This window comes from Anarhichas minor, unplaced genomic scaffold, assembly GCF_050575085.1.
Source record: "Anarhichas minor isolate MPS153535 unplaced genomic scaffold, ASM5057508v1 ptg000031l, whole genome shotgun sequence".
Taxonomy (NCBI): Eukaryota; Metazoa; Chordata; class Actinopteri; order Perciformes; family Anarhichadidae; genus Anarhichas; species Anarhichas minor.
Window position 1 is genome coordinate 1,098,195 of NW_027466477.1, and position 27,253 is coordinate 1,125,447.

The 27,253-nt window shown below is 37.8% G+C and overlaps 3 protein-coding genes across 3 annotated transcripts; all 3 read left to right on the forward strand.

The window, feature by feature from the left end:
• Window positions 1-2,615: 2,615 nt before the first annotated feature.
• LOC142964790 (uncharacterized) lies at window positions 2,616-7,436 on the forward strand. Its single transcript, XM_076105306.1, has 6 exons — window positions 2,616-2,688; window positions 2,945-3,046; window positions 3,196-5,118; window positions 5,230-5,372; window positions 5,959-6,074; window positions 6,615-7,436. Exons 1-6 carry the CDS (start codon window positions 2,616-2,618, stop codon window positions 6,748-6,750), a joined length of 2,493 nt encoding a protein of 830 aa, XP_075961421.1. The 3' UTR covers window positions 6,751-7,436.
• A 4,769-nt stretch (window positions 7,437-12,205) lies between these two features.
• LOC142964792 (uncharacterized) lies at window positions 12,206-16,953 on the forward strand. The gene is made up of 9 exons (XM_076105309.1): window positions 12,206-12,273; window positions 12,690-12,783; window positions 13,040-13,141; window positions 13,291-13,705; window positions 14,477-14,730; window positions 14,842-14,984; window positions 15,575-15,684; window positions 15,990-16,080; window positions 16,326-16,953. Exons 2-9 carry the CDS (start codon window positions 12,711-12,713, stop codon window positions 16,413-16,415), a joined length of 1,278 nt encoding a protein of 425 aa, XP_075961424.1. The 5' UTR covers window positions 12,206-12,273; window positions 12,690-12,710; the 3' UTR covers window positions 16,416-16,953.
• Window positions 16,954-22,276: 5,323 nt separating this feature from the next.
• LOC142964708 (uncharacterized) lies at window positions 22,277-26,918 on the forward strand. The gene is made up of 7 exons (XM_076105193.1): window positions 22,277-22,349; window positions 22,606-22,707; window positions 22,856-23,416; window positions 23,480-24,526; window positions 24,638-24,780; window positions 25,492-25,601; window positions 26,240-26,918. Exons 1-7 carry the CDS (start codon window positions 22,277-22,279, stop codon window positions 26,373-26,375), a joined length of 2,172 nt encoding a protein of 723 aa, XP_075961308.1. The 3' UTR covers window positions 26,376-26,918.
• Window positions 26,919-27,253: the final 335 nt, after the last annotated feature.

The window sequence follows — 27,253 nt, forward strand, 5'->3', positions numbered from 1 at the left end:
ATTGCTCTAGAGCTCACATTTTTAACACCACAAAAATTTAAAACCACATCAGCGCGTTCGGCAGAGTCGTATCTTTCTCATGGTACCCATATTTTGGCACCCAGACTCCTGCTTTTTGTTAAAAGGAGGAAGGGGTTTTGTTCAAAATCACTGTTTACTGTAACGTTTCTTAATCAGTCTGCCTCTAACACCAGGTGCGTCCTCACCATGGCAACCAGTTACACACACGCACGCAGGCTCTCTCTATCTGTCTGTCTGTCCTTCTGTCTCTCTCTCAATGTGTGTGTCAAACATGATTCCTTCTCCTCTCCTCCTCTCTCACCCACCCAGTCCCACCCTTTCAAAATAAAAGCCCCTTGGAGTAAGCATATCTTAACATTAAGCTCAGAATTAGCTTAGTTGTTTTTGAATTTTTTTTCTATTAAAATGTGTACACTGCACTCTGGTCCTGCCTTGTATGAATTTGTGGTTACTTGTAAGCCCAAGTGGTTACTTGTAAGCGGATTGGGTGTAGTTATGCATGATACATTGATAATACATTTTAAAAAACATTCTTTCAGTGATTAATTTCCTGTTGCAATGGTAATTAAACAAGGCAATACAACCATTGTATTCTCTACATGTCTCTCACAGTGAAACACACAGAGCATGTGGTGTACCTTGAAAATACATGGTTAGTTACTTCCGGTAATATCGGCGTGTATATATATTGCGACGTCTTCAGGCAGTAGCAGCAACACTGTCAAAATTTCCTGCGGAATTTTCTAGTTTATATTGAAATCCAACGATAATGACGACATTCACACAGTATCTGTAGTAGTAGTAGAAGTTAACTTAAAGCTGTCGCTTTAGCTGTGCAAGAGTGAAAAATTAAATGTAATTGTAACAAAATAAACTTCCGTCTCCTCTGGATGTTTTGGGTTCAGGAAACAAAACCACTTACGTTTAGTGAAAGAGTGTGAGTGGACATCATAAAATGTGGGCGTAGGCTTTGTGACGGCTACGTTTGATTCGTGGACTGACGTATTAAAGCCTCGAGTTTGTCATTTTGGCAGTCGCCATCTTGACTTTTTGAAGCCAGTGAACGGAAGTGACCATATTTGGACTGCAGAGGAGTGACGTAGAGACACCGTAAACAGCTCTGGTAGGGCAGCGACCTGTCAATCACAGTAAGCCCCGCCCTAAAGCATACCCTGCTTTATGGTCTATTTGACTCTAAATGGACCATAATTTACTAAATGAACATCATGCTGTATTGAAGAAGACTTGAAACTAGAGATTGAGACAATAAACTCATGTTTACAATGTTTAAATAAATCAAGAGAGAAGTAGAGTCATTTTCTCATAGACTTCTATACAACCACAGGAGTCGCCCCCTGATGGCCATTAGAAATAATGCAAGTTGACACTTCCGCATTGGCTTCACTCTTCATAACTGGAGGTTGCCACCTGGTTTATGTTAACTTGACTTACTAACAACTCTCCTGACTAGCGAGTGACAAATGAGTCACGTGACTAGAGACTCACTTGAGTCAAGTGACTGATAACGCTCTTACAAACAAAGCCCCTCTTTAGAGACGTGAATTCATCTTTACACAATCAAACGGAGCAAAAATTCATCTTAATTTCATTGCTGACAACATATTTTTCCATGTGCATGTAATTCTGTCGACATAATCTATGTAGCTTCAATATTCTTCCAACTTCTGAGGGTTAATCTCAAATCAAGCACAACAAAGCTGAGTTTGCATTTTTGAAATTTGCAATATGACTTACCTTGTACCTCAGTCATGTCAAACACTGTCACTCGTTTGACCTCAGTGGGAATTTAATCTGTGGGAAAAGAGAAGAGAAACCACAGAAGAGGAGAGTCCAGATCCTGAGAGAGAACACGTGAAAACTAAACACATCTGGTGATTTCCAGTTTTTTCTTTTGAATAATTTTGCCGAAAATGACCCGTAATCTAATTTGAGAGTGTGGACACTACAGGTCAAGATCTGCTCTGACCAATCAGAGTTAAAGTTTTTGATGACATGGGCAAAAAGAACATCCTGTTTTCTCCCTGATAAATAACGATGCATCAACTTTCATTTTTGCAGTTTGTTATAAATCAGGAGCATCTTAATGTGAATGCAGTCGTATTGATACTGACTTCATCTCACCGTCTCAGATGAAAGGTAAGTGCTTTCAACTCTTAATCACTTTCACTCAAGTTTTATTTAAAGTGGTTGTGCAGATTATTATTCCATTTAATTATATATATTTTTAATTTAGATTACCTCAAGCAATCTTAATGTCTGTACACGCTAAAAAGGCAAATCACAAATGGGATTACAGATTTTTGTTCAATCCTTGCAGATGATTTAAAATCTTCTTTATGTTAAAAGCAATGTTTGTACTAATTAAACTGGATTTTCATGTAAATGTCACATCTGACTAGACTCAATACTAGTAAATGTAGTCAAGCACAAGTAAGCACAAATAATTAATCAGAGCGTACTTGTGAATACTGATTTAAGAAGAGTGTCAAAAAGTTGTAAAAACTAACTTTGTTGGTCTACATAGTAAAAATAAATAAATGTCTCCTCAACAGGGAAAACAGACCATTATCAGAATGGATTCAATGGAAATTGATGACAGCTTTTATATAAATAAGAACCTCACAATGGAAGGCATCGTTACCAAAGGTACAGTATCAACCTGAAAACATATGAACAAACAGAATATTAAGAACATTAGATACAACTAGTAAACCATGTTAACAAAGTGCTACTAAACTGTTGATCAATTTGAATATTTAAAGAATTATCTTTTTCATATAAATTCCATTTGTGCTGCTTTGTATTAGTAGTTCATAAAAGCTTTTATATTTAGGTTTCCAGAAATCTATGAGTGTGAATCTGTGAGAAGTTACATTTAACTGTTCTTGTAATTTTGTTTTAGTGGATTTCCAGAGAAGAAAGCAGCCCTCTAGATGTGTGACCGTGTGTCTGGGGTTACTGTGTGCTGTCCTGTTGGCTGGTAACATAGGACAGTTTATCTACTGTAAGTGAACTATTTGTTGTCACTGAAAGTAGGAATAATGTATAACGCAACTGTCAACATGTAATGTTTGAGAAACCAGGTGACAGAAACGATCTTTTCAAAATCCAATGACCGAAGCAAATATTTTAAATTTCTTTTTGATTTCACAGATGAGATAATCAGCCGTCTCACGTCAGCAGACCCAACACAGGCCAGCCTCCAGTTTCAAGGAGACCGACTGCAGGACGGTTATGATGCTTCAACTGCAGAGAGAAAACAGTTAGAGGCCAAACTGAGTAACCTGACTGAAGAAAAAGGCCAGCTGCAGCAGAGTTACACAGCTTTGACTACTGAAAGGGATGAGTTCAAGACCAGTTTCAACAATCTGACAAACGACAACGACCAGCTACAAGCAAGTTATTACACCTTAAAACGAGACAGTGATCAGTTACAGACGAGCTATAACAACATGCAGAAGAGTCACAATAATCTGACAGCAACAAAAGACCAGCTACAGACCAATAACAGAAACCTGCAAAGAGAAAAAGACGAGTTCCAGACTGTGTCTACTACTCTGAGAGCAAACAGAGATCAGTTACAGAGCAATTACTCTTCATTGAAGATGAACAAGGACCAATTGCAAATAAGTTATTACACCTTAAAACGAGAGAGCGATCAGTTACAGACCAGCTATAACAACATGCAGAAGAGTCTTGAGGAGCTACAGGCTAATCACACAAATCTAAAAGCAACAAAAGACCAGCTACAGACCAATAACAGAAACCTGCAAAGAGAAAAAGACGAGTTCCAGACTGTGTCTACTACTCTGAGAGCAAACAGAGATCAGTTACAGAGCAATTGCTCTTCATTGAAGATCAACAAGGACCAGTTGCAAGCAAGTTATAACACCTTAAAGCGAGAGAGCGATCAGTTACAGACGAGCTATAACAACATGCAGAAGAGTCATGAGGAGCTACAGGCTAATCACAATAATCTAAAAGCAACAAAAGACCAGCTACAGACCAATAACAGAAACCTGCAAAGAGAAAAAGACGAGTTCCAGACTTTGTCTATTACTCTGAGAGCAACCAGAGATCAGTTACAGAGCAATTGCTCTTCATTGAAGATCAACAAGGACCAGTTGCAAATAAGTTTCAACACCTTTAAACGAGAGAACGATCAGTTAAAGTTGAGCTGTAACAACATGCAGAAGAGTCTTGAGGAGCTACAGGCTAATCACACAAATCTAAAAGCAACAAAAGACCAGCTACAGACCAATAACAGAAACCTGCAAAGAGAAAAAAATGAGTTACAGACTTTGTCTATTACGCTGAGAGAGAACAGAGATCAGTTACAGAGCAATTACTCGTCATTGAAGATCAACAAGGACCAGTTGCAAGCAAGTTATAACACCTTAAAACGAGAGAACGATCAGTTACAGACGAGCTATAACAACATGCAGAAGAGTCTTGAGGAGCTACAGGCTAATCACAAAAATCTAAAAGCAACAAAAGACCAGCTACAGACCAATAACAGAAACCTGCAAAGAGAAAAAGATGAGTTCCAGACTTTGTCTATTACTCTGAGAGCAAACAGAGATCAGTTAGAGAGCAATTGCTCTTCATTGAAGAGGAACAAGGACCAGTTGCAAGCAAGTTATAACACCTTTAAACGAGAGAATGATCAGTTAAAGTTGAGCTATAACAACATGCAGAAGAGTCTTGAGGAGCTACAGGCTAATCACAAAAATCTAAAAGCAACAAAAGACCAGCTACAGACCAATAACAGAAACCTGCAAAGAGAAAAAGATGAGTTCCAGACTTTGTCTATTACTCTGAGAGCAAACAGAGATCAGTTACAGAGCGATTACACGTCATTGAAGAGGAACAAGGACCAGTTGCAAATAAGCTACAATACACTGAGTACACGTAAGGACGACCTTCAGATCAGGTACAATTCATTGACGAACGACAAAGATCGATTGCAATCCAGTTATAATTCTCTGCAGAATGACAAAGAGCAGTTACAGAACAAGTACAACAGTTTGGTCAAAGTTAAAGATGAGTTAGAGAAGAAGATCAACAAATTGAGAGGTGAGATATTTATTATAAAGGTTTGATTGATTTATTGTTCCGTTATAGCAGTCTGTGTTATCTTTAGCCCGTTTGTGATATGTTGTTCCTCTCCATGTTTACAACTTGCAGGCAAACCCTGTCAGAGAGGCTGGAGGAAGTTCGACATGAGCTGCTACTTTGTTTCAACTGAGAAGAAGAACTGGGTGTCGAGCAGAGCAGACTGCATCGCAAAAGGAGCAGATCTGGTCATCATAGACAGCAGGGAGGAACAGGTGAGAAGAAATGAAAGAAAGAGTAAACTTGGAGAGATCAAAAAACATGTTGTTCACACAGGAGACTGCTAATAGTGCCGAGTGTGGGACGAAACAACGTTGATTTATTTGTCACGTAGCATCCATACTTAAGTAACGTTACTTACATAGTTATTACTTCCCAAACCACGACCTTTTTTTAACCTAACTAAATAGTTTTGTTGCTTAAATCTGAGATCTGAGAATCTTGATTTTGAAAGACTTCTGAAATTGACTTGTGTCGCTGGACTTTTGAGGATACGTTACAGACACATGAATGAAGATAAAGAACAAACCAGAAGCACTGAGTGAAAGCTTTTGGGTTGACATGTTGTTTTTTTGTCATAACAAAAGTACAGTAAGTGACAAATGTAATAATGTGGTGGATAGTTTTGCATGGAGTAGAGACTAGAGAATAAGAGATGTCTGTTATTGTGTGTTTTTTAATACATTTGCTGACATTTGTCAGGTGCTGTAACCAATAACATAAAAGTCGAAAACAATGAAACTGACTTGAATAATTTATTGTCTTAATCGTTCCTGTCTTCTCTCTGTGCTACACTAACAGGCGTTTGTCAACGGGTTACTGCCACCACGCAAAAGCGAGGAATTTTGGATCGGTCTGACTGACAGTGTTACAGAGGGGACCTGGATGTGGGTGGATGGGACTCCAGTCACCACAACGTAAGCTTTAATGGCAGAGTGTATGAAAAAAAATATCTCATAGGATCATGATATTAGACGACACAACAATTGGACGTGTTTCTTAATTAATCATATTTTCCTTTACTATAGGAACTCTGCATTCTTTTTACATTCCATTTCTTTCACTGTTTACACCCTTTTATTGTTAGACTACAGTTAAACTAAGGATCAGAGGTAAATTTAACCTTGTATCATGTTGAAGACAGAGGTAACGTGATAACAATCTGATGTGAACTGAACTCTAATTTCTGTCAAAATCTGTTTTGGTTTCGATCCGTTATGAAACAATGCAGAAGTAGAAAATGTGGATTAAGATTTTTAATGCATTACACCACGAAATACAGCTCATTCAGTTCAAAGATCTATCAGGAGGCGATGTGCTGTAAATTTGACTTAAATCAAAAGTAAAATTGGGTTACAATCTCCTCAGTCACAGTTTGGGCTAAAAACCAAAGATCAGAGTAGTTGAGAAACAAAAACTGTGTGCTGTAAAAAAAACATTCATGTCTCCATTATCAGGTACTGGGAGGCCGGCAAGCCCGACAGCTATGGTGGGAACCAGGACTGTGGAGAAACTGTGCAAAGGTCATCGGGAGTGGGAGAGTGGAACGATGAACGCTGTAATTATAATCAGAACTTTATCTGCGAGCAATAAGATCACATTAATTTACGCAGTTAATGATTGCGTGTGGCTTTGGACTCTGGTATATATATATATATATATACTGTATATATCTTTAATGAAATGATTCTGCTATCAAAGAACACTGGAGTTTATTTTGAGTCACATATTCATCCGACAGCTGGAAATATTCACTAGACTACATATTGTGTATTAATCAACAGATGAAAATAGTCCCCAACTAATACACTATTCACTCCAGTTTGAGTAACATTTGCTAAAATCTACAATGACTCTCTGAGATGTCTGCTTAAAGACAGATAAATCCTAATATTTGTTTTATTTTTGCTTTAATGATTTTAGATATGTAGATTTTGTTGTATAACATTGTTAGAATTTCAATGAATGTACTATTTAGTGGATGATTAGGGTTTGATGTTTGGGAATATGAATTTCTTGATTGCAAAACAACTATGTAGCTATAAATGTATAAATACTCTACTCCAGTTTTATTTAACCGTTGGCATGGTCTTAGAAATGTTTGCAAATTGCATCAGTTTGATTAGTTAATGTGTTTGAAAATGAATGTATATGACAAATAATGCCAAAGCACATACATAGAACCTTTGCATATGTCATTAATGATTTAATTCACTTTGTAATGATTACAAGCAACTGCACGCAAATAAAATTCCATCTTTGTATTTTTTGAAAACAAATCACTGTTTGTGTTTGAGGTGTTTGTTCATTGGCAAAATAAATCACTTATTGAGAGAAACAATCTTCTCATTTTACTTGTTTGTAGTAAATTAAATTAAAAGAACTAAAGAAATATTATGAAATAATGTACTGAAAATGTCTTTATTTTGTTTTTTCAGTGTGGCTTTGTAGCACAAAGGCAGTAAAACTGCCTGTGCCAAAGCACGCTGTGTATAATCCATCGGGCTTAATCATTTTTATCCAAAAAGTTTGCCGCGCTTCTCCTCACACAGCGTTGCCAACACCTGCACAAAAAAATACATACAAACGTGCAGTCTGATCGGGAATTGTGCGCTATCTATTTTCTAGACAGATTCGCCCAGCGGTTTTCCCGAAAATCCCAAAAAACTAAGCAAAATTTCTCTATTTACTTGAATGGGGTTTTGGCGTGAAGACAGCAAAAAAAACACTTAACTTTGGGGCCATATTGACTCGGCATACATTAAGGTAGAAAAATGATTCAAAGTTTAAAACGTAGAGAAAACGCTGCACTTTATTGAGCCAAATGGGCATTTTGATAGCTAGCACTGTTTTCATTAAGTCAACGTTTAACTTTCAGGAACATTTTGGGTCCGTTTCAGATTTTATAATGGGTGTGTATTGTACGGAATGTTCAGCGCTAGATTGAGGACATAACTGTTAAGGTGGAGCAGAGCAGGAAAAATTCTTTGATTTTTCCAAACTAAAATGCTCCAGGTCCCATAATTTTTACTCTTTATACACCATTTTTGGCCAAAAAGCTTGGAGATGTGCTGTCGCACACAGATGTCATTGGGATCCAACAAACTTACACATTTGGCTCAAAGAGCCGCAGAGCGACATGAACTCCAACCAACTGCTCCATTAGACTCCATGTTAAATCTGAAAGCAGACGGTACCAGTTTTGTATATTGCTCGAGAGCTCACATTTTTAACACCACAAAAATTAAAAACCACATCAGCGCGTTCGGCAGAGTCGTATCTTTCTCATGGTACCCATATTTTGGCACCCAGACTCCTGCTTTTTGTTAAAAGGAGGAAGGGGTTTTGTTCAAAATCACTGTTTACTGTAACGTTTCTTAATCAGTCTGCCTCTAACACCAGGTGCGTCCTCACCATGGCAACCAGTTACACACACATGCTCTCTTTCTCTGTCTCTCTCTGTCTGTCCCTCTCTCTCTGTCCGTCTGTCTGTCTCTCTCTCAATGTGTGTGTCAAACATGATTCCTTCTCCTCTCCTCCTCTCTCACCCACCCAGCCCCACCCTTTCAAAATAAAAGCCCCACAGAGTGAATTATAACTGGAATGCTTGTGATGAAGCCTGTAATTTCATAACCTCTGTGTATGTGTGTCAAACATTATGATTCCGTCTCCTCTCGCCCGCCCAGTCCCACCCTTTCAAAAATAAAAGCCCCTTGGAGTAAGCATATCTTAACATTAAGCTCAGAATTAGCTCAGTTGTTTTTGAATTTTCTTTCCTATTAAAATGTGTACACTGCACTCTGGTCCTGCCTTGTATGAATTTGTGGTTACTTGTAAGCCCAAGTGGTTACTTGTAAGCGGGTTGGGTGTAGTTATGCATGATACATTGATAATACATTTAAAAAAACATTCTTTCAGTGATTCATTTCCTGTTGCAATGGTAATTAAACAAGGCAATACAACCATTGTATTCTCTACATGTCTCTCACAGTCAGTGGTGTATAAAGTACCCAAAAGCCATACTTGAGTAAAAGTAAAGATACCTTACTGGAAAATGACTCCAGTAAAAGTAAAAGTCACCGATTAGAATACTACTTGAGTAAAAGTCTTAAAGTATCTGATATTTATTGTACTTAAGTATCAAAAGTAATTTTCTGATATTAAATGTACTTAAGTATTGAAAGTAAAAGTACAAGTAAATGCTGTTAATAAAAAAGCAAAGGGTCAGAATTTTGAGAATTATGAAGTTTATTCTTTTAAGTGCTGTGGCACCATGACCAAGGACATGGAGCTGTGTTGACAATAATTGGGTTGGCTGTGATCCATCCAGGAGCAACAATGTTCAACATAATATATTGTACATAAGTATACTTTTGCATCTACTATGAACTTATCATCATAATTCTCTGAAAAGCAATATGACACTATGAAGGAGTTGTAACAGTGCGTTTATAAGTATGCTCATTCCGACGAGAGGATGTAGAGGCCAAATGCATAATATTGTGTTCAGCAAAGAATATCCACTTGATGCATCAGGTCAGTGTTTAGAGAAAGGACACCTGCCTTGTAAACTCCTATGGGCCTGATTTGAACACAATAGGCAAAGGTTTTGCTCAAGCTGAATCTGCAATTGGGTGACTGCTACCATCATAACTCCATCTGATCATCCACAAAATGACTCAAATATCAAAACATGATCAATACTAAAGCAGCACCGAAAGTAACAACCCAGTCATTACTTGAAACTGAAAAATGTCCTGTTCATCTTCAAAAGAAGTTGGTTTTCAAAATTGCGAGAATTCAGTCTCGCTCTTCTTGGGCTGAAGACTAGTCCTGCGATGCTAAACAGCCTTTCACAGGCCGCTGAGGCAGGTAGAGATGTGTTCAGCTGCACAGACAGCTTGCGCACAGCTGGGAAGGATTTCCCTAATGCTGCGCTCTCGCGGCTCCTGTCAATCATATGGTGTGGTGGCTAGCTAACGTTAACTTAGCTAACGTTAGCCAACTAGTGCTGCAATGATTATAGCTAAGATGACTCAAATCAACAAAATCTCACAACCGTCAACACTTCCTCAGCTCACTAACTCGCTAGCGATCCACGGGTGTTGGTCTTCGTCACCACCGTAGATTGTTTCGGAAGTAGAAGGTGCTTCCATTTCTGCTTCCGTCATGAAATCAGTCATCATAGAGTGGAATTCTGCTCATGTAGCTTTGAGAGCACTTGTTTGCAATTGCGCATTAACGTGATTAACCAATGATTTAACTTGCAAGCTAGGACCACTGATTCGCCAAACCTCCTTGCTTGCAGTCTGTGTTCCACCACAGTCCCCGACGTTGGTCTCGTGATTCATTTTTTTTCTAAAGATAGATTTGATTTTGTAGCGAGTAACGAAGGTTTCAGGGGAAATGTATCAGAGTAAAAGTATCAGTTTTCTTTGCAAAATGATGTGAAGTAAAAGTAAAAGTCAACAGAAATATAAATAGTAAAGTAAAGTACAGATATCCAAAAAAACGACTTAAGTACAGTAACAAAGTATTTCTACTTCGTTACTATACACCACTGCTCACAGTGAAACACACAGAGCATGTGGTGTGGCTTGAAAATACATGCTTAGTTACTTCCGGTAATATCGGCGTGTATATATATTGCGACGTCTTCAGGCAGTAGCAGCAACACTGTCAAAATTTCCTGCCGGAATTTTCTAGTTTATATTGAAATCCAACGATAATGACGACATTCACACAGTATCTGTAGTAGTAGTAGAAGTTAACTTAAAGCTGTCGCTTTAGCTGTGCAAGAGTGAAAAATTAAATGTAATTGTAACAAAATAAACTTCCGTCTTTTCTGTAAGTTTTGGGTTCAGGAAACAAAACCACTTACGTTTAGTGAAAGAGTGTGAGTGGACATCATAAAATGTGGGCGTAGGCTTTGTGACGGCTACGTTTGATTCGTGGACTGACGTATTAAAGCCTCGAGTTTGTCATTTTGGCAGTCGCCATCTTGACTTTTTGAAGCCAGTGAACGGAAGTGACCATATTTGGACTGCAGAGGAGTGACGTAGAGACACCGTAAACAGTTCTGGTAGGGCAGCGACCTGTCAATCACAGTAAGCCCCGCCCTAAAGCATACCCTGCTTTATCGTCTGTTTGACTCTAAATGGACCATAATTTACTAAATGAACATAATGCTGTATTGAAGAAGTATTGAAACTAGAGATTGAGACAATAAATTCATGTTTACAACGTTTAAATAAATCAAGAGAGAAGTAGAGTCATTTTCTCATAGACTTCTATACAATCAGAGGAGTCGCCCCCTGGTGGCCATTAGAAATAATGCAAGTTGACACTTCCGCATTGGCTTCACTCTTCATAACTGGAGGTTGCCACCTGGTTTATGTTAACTTGACTTACTAACAACTCTCCTGACTAGCGAGTGACAAATGAGTCACGTGACTAGAGTCTCACTTGAGTCAAGTGACTGATAACGCTCTTACAAACAAAGCCCCTCTTTAGAGACGTGAATTCATCTTTACACAATCAAACGGAGCAAAAATTCATCTTAATTTCATTGCTGACAAGTGATTTTTCCATGTGCATGTAATTCTGTCGACATAATCTATGTAGCTTCAATATTCTTCCAACTTCTGAGGGTTAATCTCAAATCAAGCACAACAAAGCTGAGTTTGCATTTTTGAAATTTGCAATATGACTTACCTTGTACCTCAGTCATGTCAAACACTGTCACTCGTTTGACCTCAGTGGGAATCTAATCTGTGGGAAAAGAGAAGAGAAACCACAGAAGAGGAGAGTCCAGATCCTGAGAGAGAACACGTGAAAACTAAACACATCTGGTGATTTCCAGTTTTTTCTTTTGAATAATTTTGCCGAAAATGACCCGTAATCTAAGTTGAGAGTGTGGACACTACAGGTCAAGATCTGCTCTGACCAATCAGAGTTAAAGCTTTTGATGACATGGGCAAAAAGAACATCCTGTTTTCTCCCTGATAAATAACGATGCATCAACTTTCATTTTCGCAGTTTGTTATAAATCAGGAGCATCTTAATGTGAATGCAGTCGTATTGATACTGACTTCATCTCACCGTCTCAGATGAAAGGTAAATGCTTACAACTCTTAATCACTTTCACTCAAGTTTTATTTAAAGTGGTTGTGCAGATTATTATTCCATTTAATTATATATATTTTTAATTTAGATTACCTCAAGCAATTTTAATGTCTGTACACGCTAAAAAGGCAAATCACAAATGGGATTACAGATTTTTGTTCAATCCTTGCAGATGATTTAAAATCTTCTTTATGTTAAAAGCAATGTTTGTACTAATTAAACTGGATTTTCATGTAAATGTCACATCTGACTAGACTAAACACTAGTAAATATAGTCAAGCACAAGTAAGCACAAATAATTAATCAGAGCGTACTTGTGAATACTGATTTAAGAAGAGTGTCAAAAAGTTGTAAAAACTAACTTTGTTGGTCTACATAGTAAAAATAAATAAATGTCTCCTCAACAGGGAAAACAGACCATTATCAGAATGGATTCAATGGAAATTGATGACAACTTTTATATAAATAAGAACCTCACAATGGAAGGCATCGTTACCAAAGGTACAGTATCAACCTGAAAACATATGAACAAACAGAATATTAAGAACATTAGATACAACTAGTAAACCATGTTAACAAAGTGCCACTAAACTGTTGATCAATTTGAATATTTAAAGAATTATCTTTTTCATATAAATTCCATTTGTGCTGCTTTGTATTAGTAGTTCATAAAAGCTTTTATATTTAGGTTTCCAGAAATCTATGAGTGTGAATCTGTGAGAAGTTACATTTAACTGTTCTTGTAATTTTGTTTTAGTGGATTTCCAGAGAAGAAAGCAGCCCTCTAGATGTGTGACCGTGTGTCTGGGGTTACTGTGTGCTGTCCTGTTGGCTGGTAACATAGGACAGTTTATCTACTGTAAGTGAACTATTTGTTGTCACTGAAAGTAGGAATAATGTATAACGCAACTGTCAACATGTAATGTTTGAGAAACCAGGTGACAGAAACGATCTTTTCAAAATCCAATGACCGAAGCAAATATTTTAAATTTCTTTTTGATTTCACAGATGAGATAATCAGCCGTCTCACGTCAGCAGACCCGACACAGGCCAGCCTCCAGTGCCAAGGAGACCGACTGCAGGACGGTTATGATGCTTCAACTGCAGAGAGAAAACAGTTAGAGGCCAAACTGAGTAACCTGACTGAAGAAAAAGGCCAGCTGCAGCAGAGTTACACAGCTTTGACTACTGAAAGGGATGAGTTCAAGACCAGTTTCAACAATCTGACAAACGACAACGAGCAGCTACAAGCAAGTTATTACACCTTAAAACGAGACAGCGATCAGTTACAGACCAGCTATAACAACATGCAGAAGAGTCTGGAGGAGCTACAGGCTAATCACACAAATCTAAAAGCAACAAAAGACCAGCTACAGACCAATAACAGAAACCTGCAAAGAGAAAAAGATGAGTTACAGACTTTGTCTATTACTCTGAGAGCAAACAGAGATCAGTTACAGAGCAATTGCTCTTCATTGAAGATCAACAAGGACCAGTTGCAAGCAAGTTATAACACCTTAAAGCGAGAGAGCGATCAGTTACAGACGAGCTATAACAACATGCAGAAGAGTCATGAGGAGCTACAGGCTAATCACAATAATCTAAAAGCAACAAAAGACCAGCTACAGACCAATAACAGAAACCTGCAAAGAGAAAAAGACGAGTTCCAGACTTTGTCTATTACTCTGAGAGCAACCAGAGATCAGTTACAGAGCAATTGCTCTTCATTGAAGATCAACAAGGACCAGTTGCAAATAAGTTTCAACACCTTTAAACGAGAGAACGATCAGTTAAAGTTGAGCTGTAACAACATGCAGAAGAGTCTTGAGGAGCTACAGGCAAATCACACAAATCTAAAAGCAACAAAAGACCAGCTACAGACCAATAACAGAAACCTGCAAAGAGAAAAAAATGAGTTACAGACTTTGTCTATTACGCTGAGAGAGAACAGAGATCAGTTACAGAGCAATTACTCGTCATTGAAGATCAACAAGGACCAGTTGCAAGCAAGTTATAACACCTTAAAACGAGAGAACGATCAGTTACAGACGAGCTATAACAACATGCAGAAGAGTCTTGAGGGGCTACAGGCTAATCACAAAAATCTGAAATCAACAAAAGACCAGCTACAGACCAATAACAGAAACCTGCAAAGAGAAAGAGATGAGTTACAGACTTTGTCTATTACTCTGAGAGCAAACAGAGATCAGTTACAGAGCGATTACTCGTCATTGAAGAGGAACAAGGACCAGTTGCAAATAAGCTACAATACACTGAGTACACGTAAGGACGACCTTCAGATCAGGTACAATTCATTGACGAACGACAAAGATCGATTGCAATCCAGTTATAATTCTCTGCAGAATGACAAAGAGCAGTTACAGAACAAGTACAACAGTTTGGTCAAAGTTAAAGATGAGTTAGAGAAGGAGATCAACAAATTGAGAGGTGAGATATTTATTATAAAGGTTTGATTGATTTATTGTTCCGTTATTGCAGTCTGTGTTATCTTTAGCCCTTTTGTGATATGTTGTTCCTCTCCATGTTTCCAACTTGCAGGCAAAACCTGTCAGACAGGCTGGAGTAAGTTCGAGAAGAGCTGCTACTTTCTTTCAACTGAGAAGAAGAACTGGGTGTCGAGCAGAGCAGACTGCATCGCAAAAGGAGCAGATCTGGTCATCATAGACAGCAGGGATGAACAGGTGAGAAGAAATGAAAGAAAGAATAGACTTGGAGAGATCAAAAAACATGTTGGTCACACAGGAGACTGCTAATAGTGCCGCATGTAGGATGAAACAACGTTGATTTATTTGTCACGTAGCATCCATACTTAAGTAGTACTTGCGTAGTTATTTCTTTCCAAACCACGACCTTTTTTTAAACCTAACTAAGTAGTTTTGTTGCTTAAATCTGACTAAGTTGTTTCTTGTGAAGACGGAAGTTCATTTTGAAAGACTTCTGAAATTGACTTGTGTCGCTGGACTTTTGAGGATATGTTGCATTCACATGAATGAAGATAAAGAACAAACCAGAAGCACTGAGTGAAAGCTTGTGTTTTTTTTTGTCAAAACCAAAGTACAGTAAGTGAGAAATGTAATAATGTGGTGGATAGTTTTGCATGGAGTAGAAACTAGAGAAGAAGAAACGTCGCTTACTGTTTGTTTTATAATAAATTTGTTGACATTTGTCAGGTGCTGTAACCAATAACATAATAGTTGAAAACAATGAAACAGTGACTCAAATAATTTCTTGTTTTGATCGTTCCTGTCTTCTCTCTGTGCTACACTAACAGGCGTTTGTCAACGGGTTACTGACATTACGCCAATTCGCTTGGATCGGTCTGACTGACAGTGTTACAGAGGGGGTTTGGATGTGGGCGGATGGGACTCCAGTCACCACAACGTAAGCTTTAATGGCAGAGTGTATGAAAAAAAATATCTCATAGGATCATGATATGAGACAACACAACAATTGGACGTGTTTCTTAATTAATCATATTTTCCTTTACTATAGTAGGAACTCTGCATTGTTTTTATATTCCATTTCTTTCACTGTTTATACCCTTTTATTGTTAGACTACAGTTAAACTAAGGATCAGAGGTAAATTTAACCTTGTATCATGTTGAAGACAGAGATAACCTGATAACAATCTGATGTGAACTGAACTCTAATTTCTGTCAAAATCTGTTTTGGCTTCGATCCGTCAGGAAACAATGCAGAAGTAGAAAATGTGGAGGAAGGTTTTCAATGCATTACACCACGAAGTACAGCTCATTCAGCTCAAAGATCTATCAGGAGGTGATGTGCTGTCAAACTGATATATTAAACATTATCATGTGTGAATGTGTTTCACACATGCAGGGGTGGTGAAGGGGGCGCTTTAAAAAACTACATTCTGTTACTTCTTTGTAGATTTGACTTAAATCAAAAGACAAATTGGGTTACAATCTCCTCAGTCACAGTTTGGTTCAAAATCAAAGATCAGAGCAGTTGAGAAACAAAAACTGTGTGCTGTAAAAAAACATTCATGTCTCCATTATCAGGTACTGGAACACCGGCCAACCCGACAGCTTCGGTGGGAACCAAGATTGTGGAGAGATTTGGTCATCGGGAGTGGGAGTGTGGAACGATGAAAGCTGTTCTTATAATCAGATCTTTATCTGTGAGCAATAAGATCACATTGATTTACACAGTTAATGATGGTGTCTGGCTTTGGACTGTGGTTATACATAAATATATATATATTATATATATATATATATGCTTCAAGACAGCCAAATCCTAACAATTGTTTATTTTTGCTTTAATGATTTTAGACAAGTAGATTTTGTTGTATAACATTGTTAGAATTTCAATGAATGTACTATTTAGTGGATGATTAGGGTTTGATGTTTGGGGATATGAATTTCTTGATTGCACAACATATGTAGCTATCAATGTATAAATACTCTACTATAGTTGTATTTGGCCGTTGGCATGGTCTTAGAAATGTTTGCAAATTTCCATCAGTTTGATTAGTTCATATGTTTGAAAATTAATGTATATGACAAATAATGTCAAAGCACATACATAGAACCTTTGCATATGTCATTAATGATTTACTTCACTTTGTAATGATTACAAGCAACTGCACGCAAATAAAATTCCATCTTTGTATTTTTTGAAAACAAATCACTGTTTGTGTTTGAGGTGTTTGTTCATTGGCAAAATTAATCACGTATTGAGAGAAACAATCTTCTCATTTTACTTGTTCGTAGTAAATTCAATTAAAAGAACTAAAAAAAGATTATGAAATAATGTGCTGAAAATATCTTTATTTTGTTTTTTCAGTGTGGCTTTGTAGCACAAAGGCAGTAAAACTGCCTGTGCCAAAGCACGCTATATATAATCCATCGGGCTTAATAATTTTTATGCAAAAAGTTTGCCGCACTTCTCCTCACACAGCGTTGCCAACACCTGCGCAAAAAAATACATACAAACGTGCAGTCTGATTGGGAATTGTGTGCTATCTATTTTCTAGAAAGATTCGCCCAGCGGTTTTCCGAAAATCCCAAAAAACTAAGCAAAATTTCTCTATTTACTTGAATGGGGTTTTGGCGTGAAGACAGCACAAAAAACACTTAACTTTGGGGCCATATTGACTCGCTATACATTAAGGTAGAAAAATGATTCAAAGTTTAAAACGTAGACAAAACGCTGCACTTTATTGAGCCAAATGGGCATTTTGATAGCTAGCACTGTTTTCATTAAGTCAACGTTTAACTTTCAGGAAAATTTTGGGTCCGTTTCAGATTTTATAATGGGTGTGTATTGCACGGAATGTTCAGCGCTAGATTGAGGACATAACTGTTAAGGTGGAGCAGAGCAGTTAAAATTCTTTGATTTTTTCCAAACTAAAATGCTCCAGGTCCCATAATTTTTACTCTTTATACACCATTTTTGGCCAAAAAGCTTGGAGATGTTGTGCTGTCGCACACAGATGTCATTGGGATCCAACAAACTTACACATTTGGCTCAAAGAGCCGCAGAGCGACATGAACTCCAACCAACTGCTCCATTAGACTCCATGTTAAATCTGAAAGCAGACGGTACCAGTTTTGTATATTGCTCTAGAGCTCACATTTTTAACACCACAAAAATTAAAAACCACATCAGCGCGTTCGGCAGAGTCGTATCTTTCTCATGGTACCCATATTTTGGCACCCAGACTCCTGCTTTTTGTTAAAAGGAGGAAGGGGTTTTGTTCAAAATCACTGTTTACTGTAACGTTTCTTAATCAGTCTGCCTCTAACACCAGGTGCGTCCTCACCATGGCAACCAGTTACACACACACGCTCTCTTTCTCTGTCTGTCTGTCCCTCTCTCTCTGTCCGTCTGTCTGTCTCTCTCTCAATGTGTGTGTCAAACATGATTCCTTCTCCTCTCCTCCTCTCTCACCCACCCAGCCCCACCCTTTCAAAATAAAAGCCCCACAGAGTGAATTATAACTGGAATGCTTGTGATGAAGCCTGTAATTTCATAACCTCTGTGTATGTGTGTCAAACATTATGATTCCGTCTCCTCTCGCCCGCCCAGTCCCACCCTTTCAAAAATAAAAGCCCCTTAGAGTAAGCATATCTTAACATTAAGCTCAGAATTAGCTCAGTTGTTTTTGAATTTTCTTTCCTATTAAAATGTGTACACTGCACTCTGGCCCTGCCTTGTATGAATTTGTGGTTACTTGTAAGCCCAAGTGGTTACTTGTAAGCGGATTGGGTGTAGTTATGCATGATACATTGATAATACATTTAAAAAAACATTCTTTCAGTGATTCATTTCCTGTTGCAATGGTAATTAAACAAGGCAATACAACCATTGTATTCTCTACATGTCTCTCACAGTCAGTGGTGTATAAAGTACCCAAAAGCCATACTTGAGTAAAAGTAAAGATACCTTACTGGAAAATGACTCCAGTAAAAGTCACCTATTAGAATACTACTTGAGTAAAAGTCTTAAAGTATCTGATATTTATTGTACTTAAGTATCAAAAGTAATTTTCTGATATTAAATGTACTTAAGTATTGAAAGTAAAAGTATAAGTAAATGCTGTTAATAAAAAAGCAAAGGGTCAGAATTTTGAGAATTATGAAGTTTATTCTTTTAAGTGCTGTGGCACCATGACCAAGGACATGGAGCTGTGTTGACAATAATTGGGTTGGCTGTGATCCATCCAGGAGCAACAATGTTCAACATAATATATTGTACATAAGTATACTTTTGCATCTACTATGAACTTATCATCATAATTCTCCGAAAAGCAATATGACACTATGAAGGAGTTGTAACAGTGCGTTTATAAGTATGCTCATTCCGACGAGAGGATGTAGAGGCCAAATGCATAATATTGTGTTCAGCAAAGAATATCCACTTGATGCATCAGGTCAGTGTTGTGAGAAAGGACACCTGCCTTGTAAACTCCTATGGGCCTGATTTGAACACAATAGGCAAAGGTTTTGCTCAAGCTGAATCTGCAATTGGGCGACTGCTACCATCATAACTCCATCTGATCATCCACAAAATGACTCAAATATCAAAACATGATTAATACTAAAGCAGCACCGAAAGTAACATCCCAGTCATTACTTGAAACTGAAAAATGTCCTGTTCATCTTCAAAAGAAGTTGGTTTTCAAAATTGCGAGAATTCAGTCTCGCTCTTCTTGGGCTGAAGACTAGTCCTGCGATGCTAAATAGCCTTTCACAGGCCGCTGAGGCAGGTAGAGGTGTGTTCAGCTTCACAGACAGCTTGCGCACAGCTGGGAAGGATTTCCCTAATGCTGCGCTCTCGCGGCTCCTGTCAATCATATGGTGTGGTGGCTAGCTAACGTTAAGTTAGCTAACGTTAGCCAACTAGTGCTGCAATGATTATAGCTAAGATGACTTAAATAAACAAAATCTCACAACCGTCAACACTTCCTCAGCTCACTAACTCGCTAGTGATCCACGGGTGTTGGTCTTCGTCACCACCGTAGATTGTTGTGGGAGTAGCAGGTGCTTCCATTTCTGCTTCCGTCATGAAATCAGTCATCATAGAGTGGAATTCTGCTCATGTAGTCGCTCGCTAGCTATAGCATATAGCATCCTGGGCATCACTGGGAATCAAAACGCCGCGGCTTTGAGAGCACTTGTTTGCAATTGCGCATTGACGTGATTAACCAATGATTTAACTTGCAAGCTAGGACCACTGATTCGCCAAACCTGCTTGCTTGCAGTCTCTGTTCCACCACAGTCCCCGACGTTGGTCTCGTGATTCATTTTTTTTCTAAAGATAGATTTGATTTTGTAGCAAGTAACGAAGGTTTCAGGGGAAATGTATCAGAGTAATAGTATCAGTTTTCTTTGCAAAATGATGTGAAGTAAAAGTAAAAGTCAACAGAAATATAAATAGTAAAGTAAAGTACAGATATCCAAAAAAACGACTTAAGTACAGTAACAAAGTATTTCTACTTCGTTACTATACACCACTGCTCACAGTGAAACACACAGAGCATGTGGTGTGCCTTGAAAATACATGCTTACTTACTTCCGGTAATATCGGCGTGTATATATATTGCGACGTCTTCAGGCAGTAGCAGCAACACTGTCAAAATTTCCTGCCGGAATTTTCTTGTTTATATTGAAATCCAACGATAATGACGACATTCACACAGTATCTGTAGTAGTAGTAGAAGTTAACTTAAAGCTGTCGCTTTAGCTGTGCAAGAGTGAAAAATTAAATGTAATTGTAACAAAATAAACTTCCGTCTTTTCTGTAAGTTTTGGGTTCAGGAAACAAAACCACTTATGTTTAGTGAAAGAGTGTGAGTGGACATCATAAAATGTGGGCGTAGTCTTTGTGACGGCTATGTTTGGTTCGTGGACTGACGTATTAAAGCCTCGAGTTTGTCATTTTGGCAGTCACCATCTTGACTTTTTGAAGCCAGTGAACGGAAGTGACCATATTTGGACTGCAGAGGAGTGACGTAGAGACACCGTAAACAGTTCTGGTAGGGCAGCGACCTGTCAATCACAGTAAGCCCCGCCCTAAAGCATACCCTGCTTTATGGTCTGTTTGACTCTAAATGGACCATAATTTACTAAATGAACATCATGCTGTATTGAAGAAGACTTGAAACTAGAGATTGAGACAATAAACTCATGTTTACAATGTTTAAATAAATCAAGAGAGAAGTAGAGTCATTTTCTCATAGACTTCTATACAACCACAGGAGTCGCCCCCTGATGGCCATTAGAAATAATGCAAGTTGACACTTCCGCATTGGCTTCACTCTTCATAACTGGAGGTTGCCACCTGGTTTATGTTAACTTGACTTACTAACAACTCTCCTGACTAGCGAGTGACAAATGAGTCACGTGACTAGAGACTCACTTGAGTCAAGTGACTGATAACGCTCTTACAAACAAAACCCCTCTTTAGAGACGTGAATTCATCTTTACACAATCAAACGGAGCAAAAACTCATCGTTATTTCATTGCTGACAACTGATTTTTCCATGTGCATGTAATTCTGTCGACATAATCTATGTAGCTTCAATATTCTTCCAACTTCTGAGGGTTAATCTCAAATCAAGCACAACAAAGCTGAGTTTGCATTTTTGAAATTTGCAATATGACTTACCTTGTACATCAGTCATGTGAAACTCTGTCACTCGTTTGACCTCAGTGGGAATTTAATCTGTGGGAAAAGAGAAGAGAAACCACAGAAGAGGAGAGTCCAGATCCTGAGAGAGAACAAGCGATAACTAAACTCATCTGGTGATTTCCAGTTTTTTCTTTTGAATAATTTTGGCCGAAAATGACCCGTAATCTAATTTGAGAGTGTGGACACTACAGGTTAAGATCTGCTCTGGCCAATCAGAGTTAAAGATTTTGATGACATGGGAAAAAAGAACATCCTGTTTTCTACCTGATAAATAACGATGCATCAACTTTCATTTTCGCAGTTTGTGATAAATCAGGAGCATCTTAATGTGAATGCAGTCGTATTGATACTGACTTCATCTCACCGTCTCAGATGAAAGGTAAATGCTTACAACTCTTCATCACTTTCACTCAAGTTTTATTTAAAGTGGTTGTGCAGATTATTATTCCATTTAATTATTTTTTTTAAATTTAGATTACCTCAAGCAATCTTAATGTCTGTACACGCTAAAAAGGCAAATCACAAATGGGATTACAGATTTTTGTTCAATCCTTGCAGATGATTTAAAATCTTCTTTATGTTAAAAGCAATGTTTGTACTAATTAAACTGGATTTTCATGTAAATGTCACATCTGACTAGACTCAACACTAGTAAATGTAGTCAAGCACAAGTAAGCACAAATAACTAATCAGAGCGTACTTATGAATACTGATTTAAGAAGAGTGTGAAAAAGTTGTAAAAACTAACTTTGTTGGTCTACATAGTAAAAATAAATAAATGTCTCCTCAACAGGGAAAACAGACCATTATCAGAATGGATTCAATGGAAATTGATGACAGCTTTTATATAAATAAGAACCTCACAATGGAAGGCCTCGTTACCAAAGGTACAGTATCAACCTGAAAACATATGAACAAACAGAATATTAAGAACATTAGATACAACTAGTAAACCATGTTAACAAAGTGCCACTAAACTGTTGATCAATTTGAATATTTAAAGAATTATCTTTTTCATATAAATGCCATTTGTGCTGCTTTGTATTAGTAGTTCATAAAAGCTTTTATATTTAGGTTTCCAGAAATCTATCAGTGTGAATCTGTGAGAAGTTACATTTAACTGTTCTTGTAATTTTGTTTTAGTGGATTTTCAGAGAAGAAAGCAGCCCTCTAGATGTGTGACCGTGTGTCTGGGGTTACTGTGTGCTGTCCTGTTGGCTGGTAACATAGGACAGTTTATCTACTGTAAGTGAACTATTTGTTGTCACTGAAAGTGGGAATAATGTATAACGCAACTGTCAACATGTAATGTTTGAGAAACCAGTTGACAGAAATGAGCTTTTCAAAATCCAATGACCGAAGCAAATATTTTTTTTTTTTTTTGATTTCACAGATGAGATAATCAGCCGTCTCGCATCAGCAGACCCGACACAGGCCAGCCTCCAGTGCCAAGGAGACCGACTGCAGGACAGTTATGATGCTTCAACTGCAGAGAGAAAACAGTTAGAGGCCAAACTGAGTAACCTGACTGAAGAAAAAGGCCAGCTGCAGCAGAGTTACACAGCTTTGACTACTGAAAGGGATGAGTTCAAGGCCAGTTTCAACAATCTGACAAACGACAACGACCAGCTACAAGCAAGTTATTACACCTTAAAACGAGACAGCGATCAGTTACAGACGAGCTATAACAACATGCAGAAGAGTCTGGAGGAGCTACAGGCTAATCACACAAATCTAAAAGCAACAAAAGACCAGCTACAGACCAATAACAGAAACCTGCAAAGAGAAAAAGATGAGTTCCAGACTTTGTCTATTACTCTGAGAGCAACCAGAGATCAGTTACAGAGCAATTACTCTTCATTGAAGATCAACAAGGACCAGTTGCAAATAAGTTTCAACACCTTAAAACGAGAGAGCGATCAGTTACAGACGAGCTATAACAACATACAGAAGAGTCACAATGATCTGAAAGCAACAAAAGACCAGCTACAGACCAATAACAGAAACCTGCAAAGAGAAAAAGATGAGTTACAGACTTTGTCTATTACTCTGAGAGCAAACAGAGATCAGTTAGAGAGCAATTGCTCTTCATTGAAGATCAACAAGGACCAGTTGCAAGCAAGTTATAACACCTTAAAGCGAGAGAGCGATCAGTTACAGACGAGCTATAACAACATGCAGAAGAGTCTGGAGGAGCTACAGGCTAATCACACAAATCTAAAAGCAACAAAAGACCAGCTACAGACCAATAACAGAAACCTGCAAAGAGAAAAAGATGAGTTACAGACTTTGTCTATTACTCTGAGAGCAAACAGAGATCAGTTAGAGAGCAATTGCTCTTCATTGAAGATCAACAAGGACCAGTTGCAAGCAAGTTATAACACCTTAAAGCGAGAGAGCGATCAGTTACAGACGAGCTATAACAACATGCAGAAGAGTCTGGATGAGCTACAGGCTAATCACACAAATCTAAAAGCAACAAAAGACCAGCTACAGACTAATAACAGAAACCTGCAAAGAGAAAAAGATGAGTTCCAGACTTTGTCTATTACTCTGAGAGCAACCAGAGATCAGTTACAGAGCAATTACTCTTCATTGAAGATCAACAAGGACCAGTTGCAAATAAGTTTCAACACCTTTAAACAAGAGAGCGATCAGTTAAAGTTGAGCTATAACAACATGCAGAAGAGTCTTGAGGAGCTACAGGCTAATCAGAAAAATCTAAAAGCAACAAAAGACCAGCTACAGACCAATAACAGAAACCTGCAAAGAGAAAAAGATGAGTTACAGACTTTGTCTATTACTCTGAGAGCAAACAGAGATCAGTTACAGAGCGATTACTCGTCATTGAAGAGGAACAAGGACCAGTTGCAAATAAGCTACAATACACTGAGTACACGTAAGGACTATCTTCAGATCAGGTACAATTCATTGACGAACGACAAAGATCGATTGCAATCCAGTTATAATTCTCTGCAGAATGACAAAGAGCAGTTACAGAACAAGTACAACAGTTTGGTCAAAGTTAAAGATGAGTTAGAGAAGAAGATCAACAAATTGAGAGGTGAGATATTTATTATAAAGGTTTGATTGATTTATTGTTCCGTTATAGCAGTCTGTGTTATCTTTAGCCCGTTTGTGATATGTTGTTCCTCTCCATGTTTCCAACTTGCAGGCAAACCCTGTCAGAGAGGCTGGAGGAAGTTCGACATGAGCTGCTACTTTGTTTCAACTGAGAAGAAGAACTGGGTGTCGAGCAGAGCAGACTGCATCGCAAAAGGAGCAGATCTGGTCACCATAGACAGCAGGGATGAACAGGTGAGAAGAAATGAAAGAAAGAATAAACTTGGAGAGATCAAAAAACATGTTGTTCACACAGGAGACTGCTAATAGTGCCGCATGTAGGATGAAACAACGTTGATTTATTTGTCACGTAACATCCATACTTAAGTAGTACTTGCGTAGTTATTTCTTTCCAAACCACGACCTTTTTTTAAACCTAACTAAGTAGTTTTGTTGCTTAAATCTGAGTTGATTTAGAAAGGCTTCTGAAATTTACATGTGTTGCTGGATTTTTTTAGGAAAATGCACGGGAATTGAGGAATAACTTGCATACGAACTGTTGCATTCTTGTTTCTTGCATTCTTGCATTGAAGTTGTTTCTTGTGAAGACGGAAGTTTATTTTGAAAGACTTCTGAAATTGTCTTGTGTTGCTGGACTTTTGAGGATACGTTGCAGACACATGAATGAAGATATAGAACAAACCAGAAGCACTGAGTGAAAGCTTGTGTTTTTTTTTGTCATAACAAAAGTACAGTACGTGAGAAATGTAATAATGTGGTGGATAGTTTTGCATGGAGTAGAAACTAGAGAAGAAGAAACGTCGCTTACTGTTTGTTTTTTAATAGATTTGCTGACATTTGTCAGGTGCTGTAACCAATAACACAATAGTTGAAAACAATGAAACAGTGACTCAAATAATTTCTTGTTTTGATCGTTCCTGTCTTCTCTCTGTGCTACACTAACAGGTGTTTGTCAAAGGGTTACTGGCATCACGCCAATTCGCTTGGATCGGTCTGACTGACAGTGTTACAAAGGGGACTTGGATGTGGGTGGATGGGACTCCAGTCACCACAACGTAAGCTTTAATGGCAGAGTGTATGAAAAAAAATATCTCATAGGATCATGATATGAGACAACACAACAATTGGACGTGTTTCTTAATTAATCATATTTTCCTTTCCTATAGTAAGAACTCTGCATTGTTTTTATATTCCATTTCTTTCACTGTTTATATCCTTTTATTGTTAGACTACAGTTAAACTAAGGATCAGAGGTAAATTTAACCTTGTATCATGTTGAAGACAGAGGTAACCTGATAACAATCTGATGTGAACTGAACTGAATTTCTGCCAAAATCTGTTTTGGCTTCGATCCGTCATGAAACAATGCAGAAGTAGAAAATGTGGAGGAAGGTTTTCAATGCATTACACCACGAAGTACAGCTCATTCAGCTCAAAGATCTATCAGGAGGTGATGTGCTGTCAAACTGAGATATTAAACATTATCATGGGTGAATGTGTTTCACACATGTAGGAGTGGTGAAGGGGGCGCTTTAAAAAACTACATTCTGTTACTTCTTTGTAGATTTGACTGAAATCAAAAGACAAATTGGGTTACAATCTCCTCAGTCACAGTTTGGTTCAAAATCAAAGATCAGAGTAGTTGAGAAACAAAAACTGTGTGCTGTAAAAACATTCATGTCTCCATTATCAGGTACTGGAATGCCGACCAACCCGACAACGAAGATGGGGACCAGGACTGTGGAGAAATTTGGCATTTGTCATCGGGACTGGGAGTGTGGAGCGATGAAAGCTGTTCTTATAATCAGATCTTTATCTGTGAGCAATAAGATCACATTGATTTACGCAGTTAATGATGGTGTCTGGCTTTGGACTGTGGTTATAGATAAATATATATATATATTATATATATATATATATGCTTGAAGACAGCCAAATCCTAACAATTGTTTATTTTTGCTTTAAATGATTTTAGACAATTAGATTCTGTTGTATAACATTGTTTGAATTTCAATGAATGTACTATTTAGTGGATGATTAGGGTTTGATGTTTGGGAATATGAATTTCTTGATTGCAAAACAACATATGTAGCTATCAATGTATAAATACTCTACTCTAGTTTTATTTGGCCGTTGGCATGATCTTAGAAATGTTTGCAAATTGCATCAGTTTGATTCGTTCATATGTTTGAAAATGAATGTATATGACAAATAATGCCAAAGCACATACATAGAACCTTTGCATATGTCATTAATGATTTAATTCACTTTGTAATGATTACAAGCAACTGCACGCAAATAAAATTCCATCTTTGTATTTTTTGAAAACAAATCACTGTTTGTGTTTGAGGTGTTTGTTCATTGGCAAAATTAATCACTTATTGAGAGAAACAATCTTCTCATTTTACTTGTTTGTAGTAAATTCAATTAAAAGAACTAAAGAAAGATTATGAAATAATGTGCTGAAAATGTCTTTATTTTGTTTTTTCAGTGTGGCTTTTTAGCACAAAGGCAGTACAACTGCCTTTGTGCCAAAGCACGCTGTGTATAATCCATCGGGCTTAATAATTTTTATCCAAAAAGTTTGCCGCGCTTCTCCTCACACAGCGTTGCCAACACCTGCGCAAAAAAATACATACAAACGTGCAGTCTGATCGGGAATTGTGCGCTATCTATTTTCTAGAAAGATTTGCCCAGCGGTTTTCCC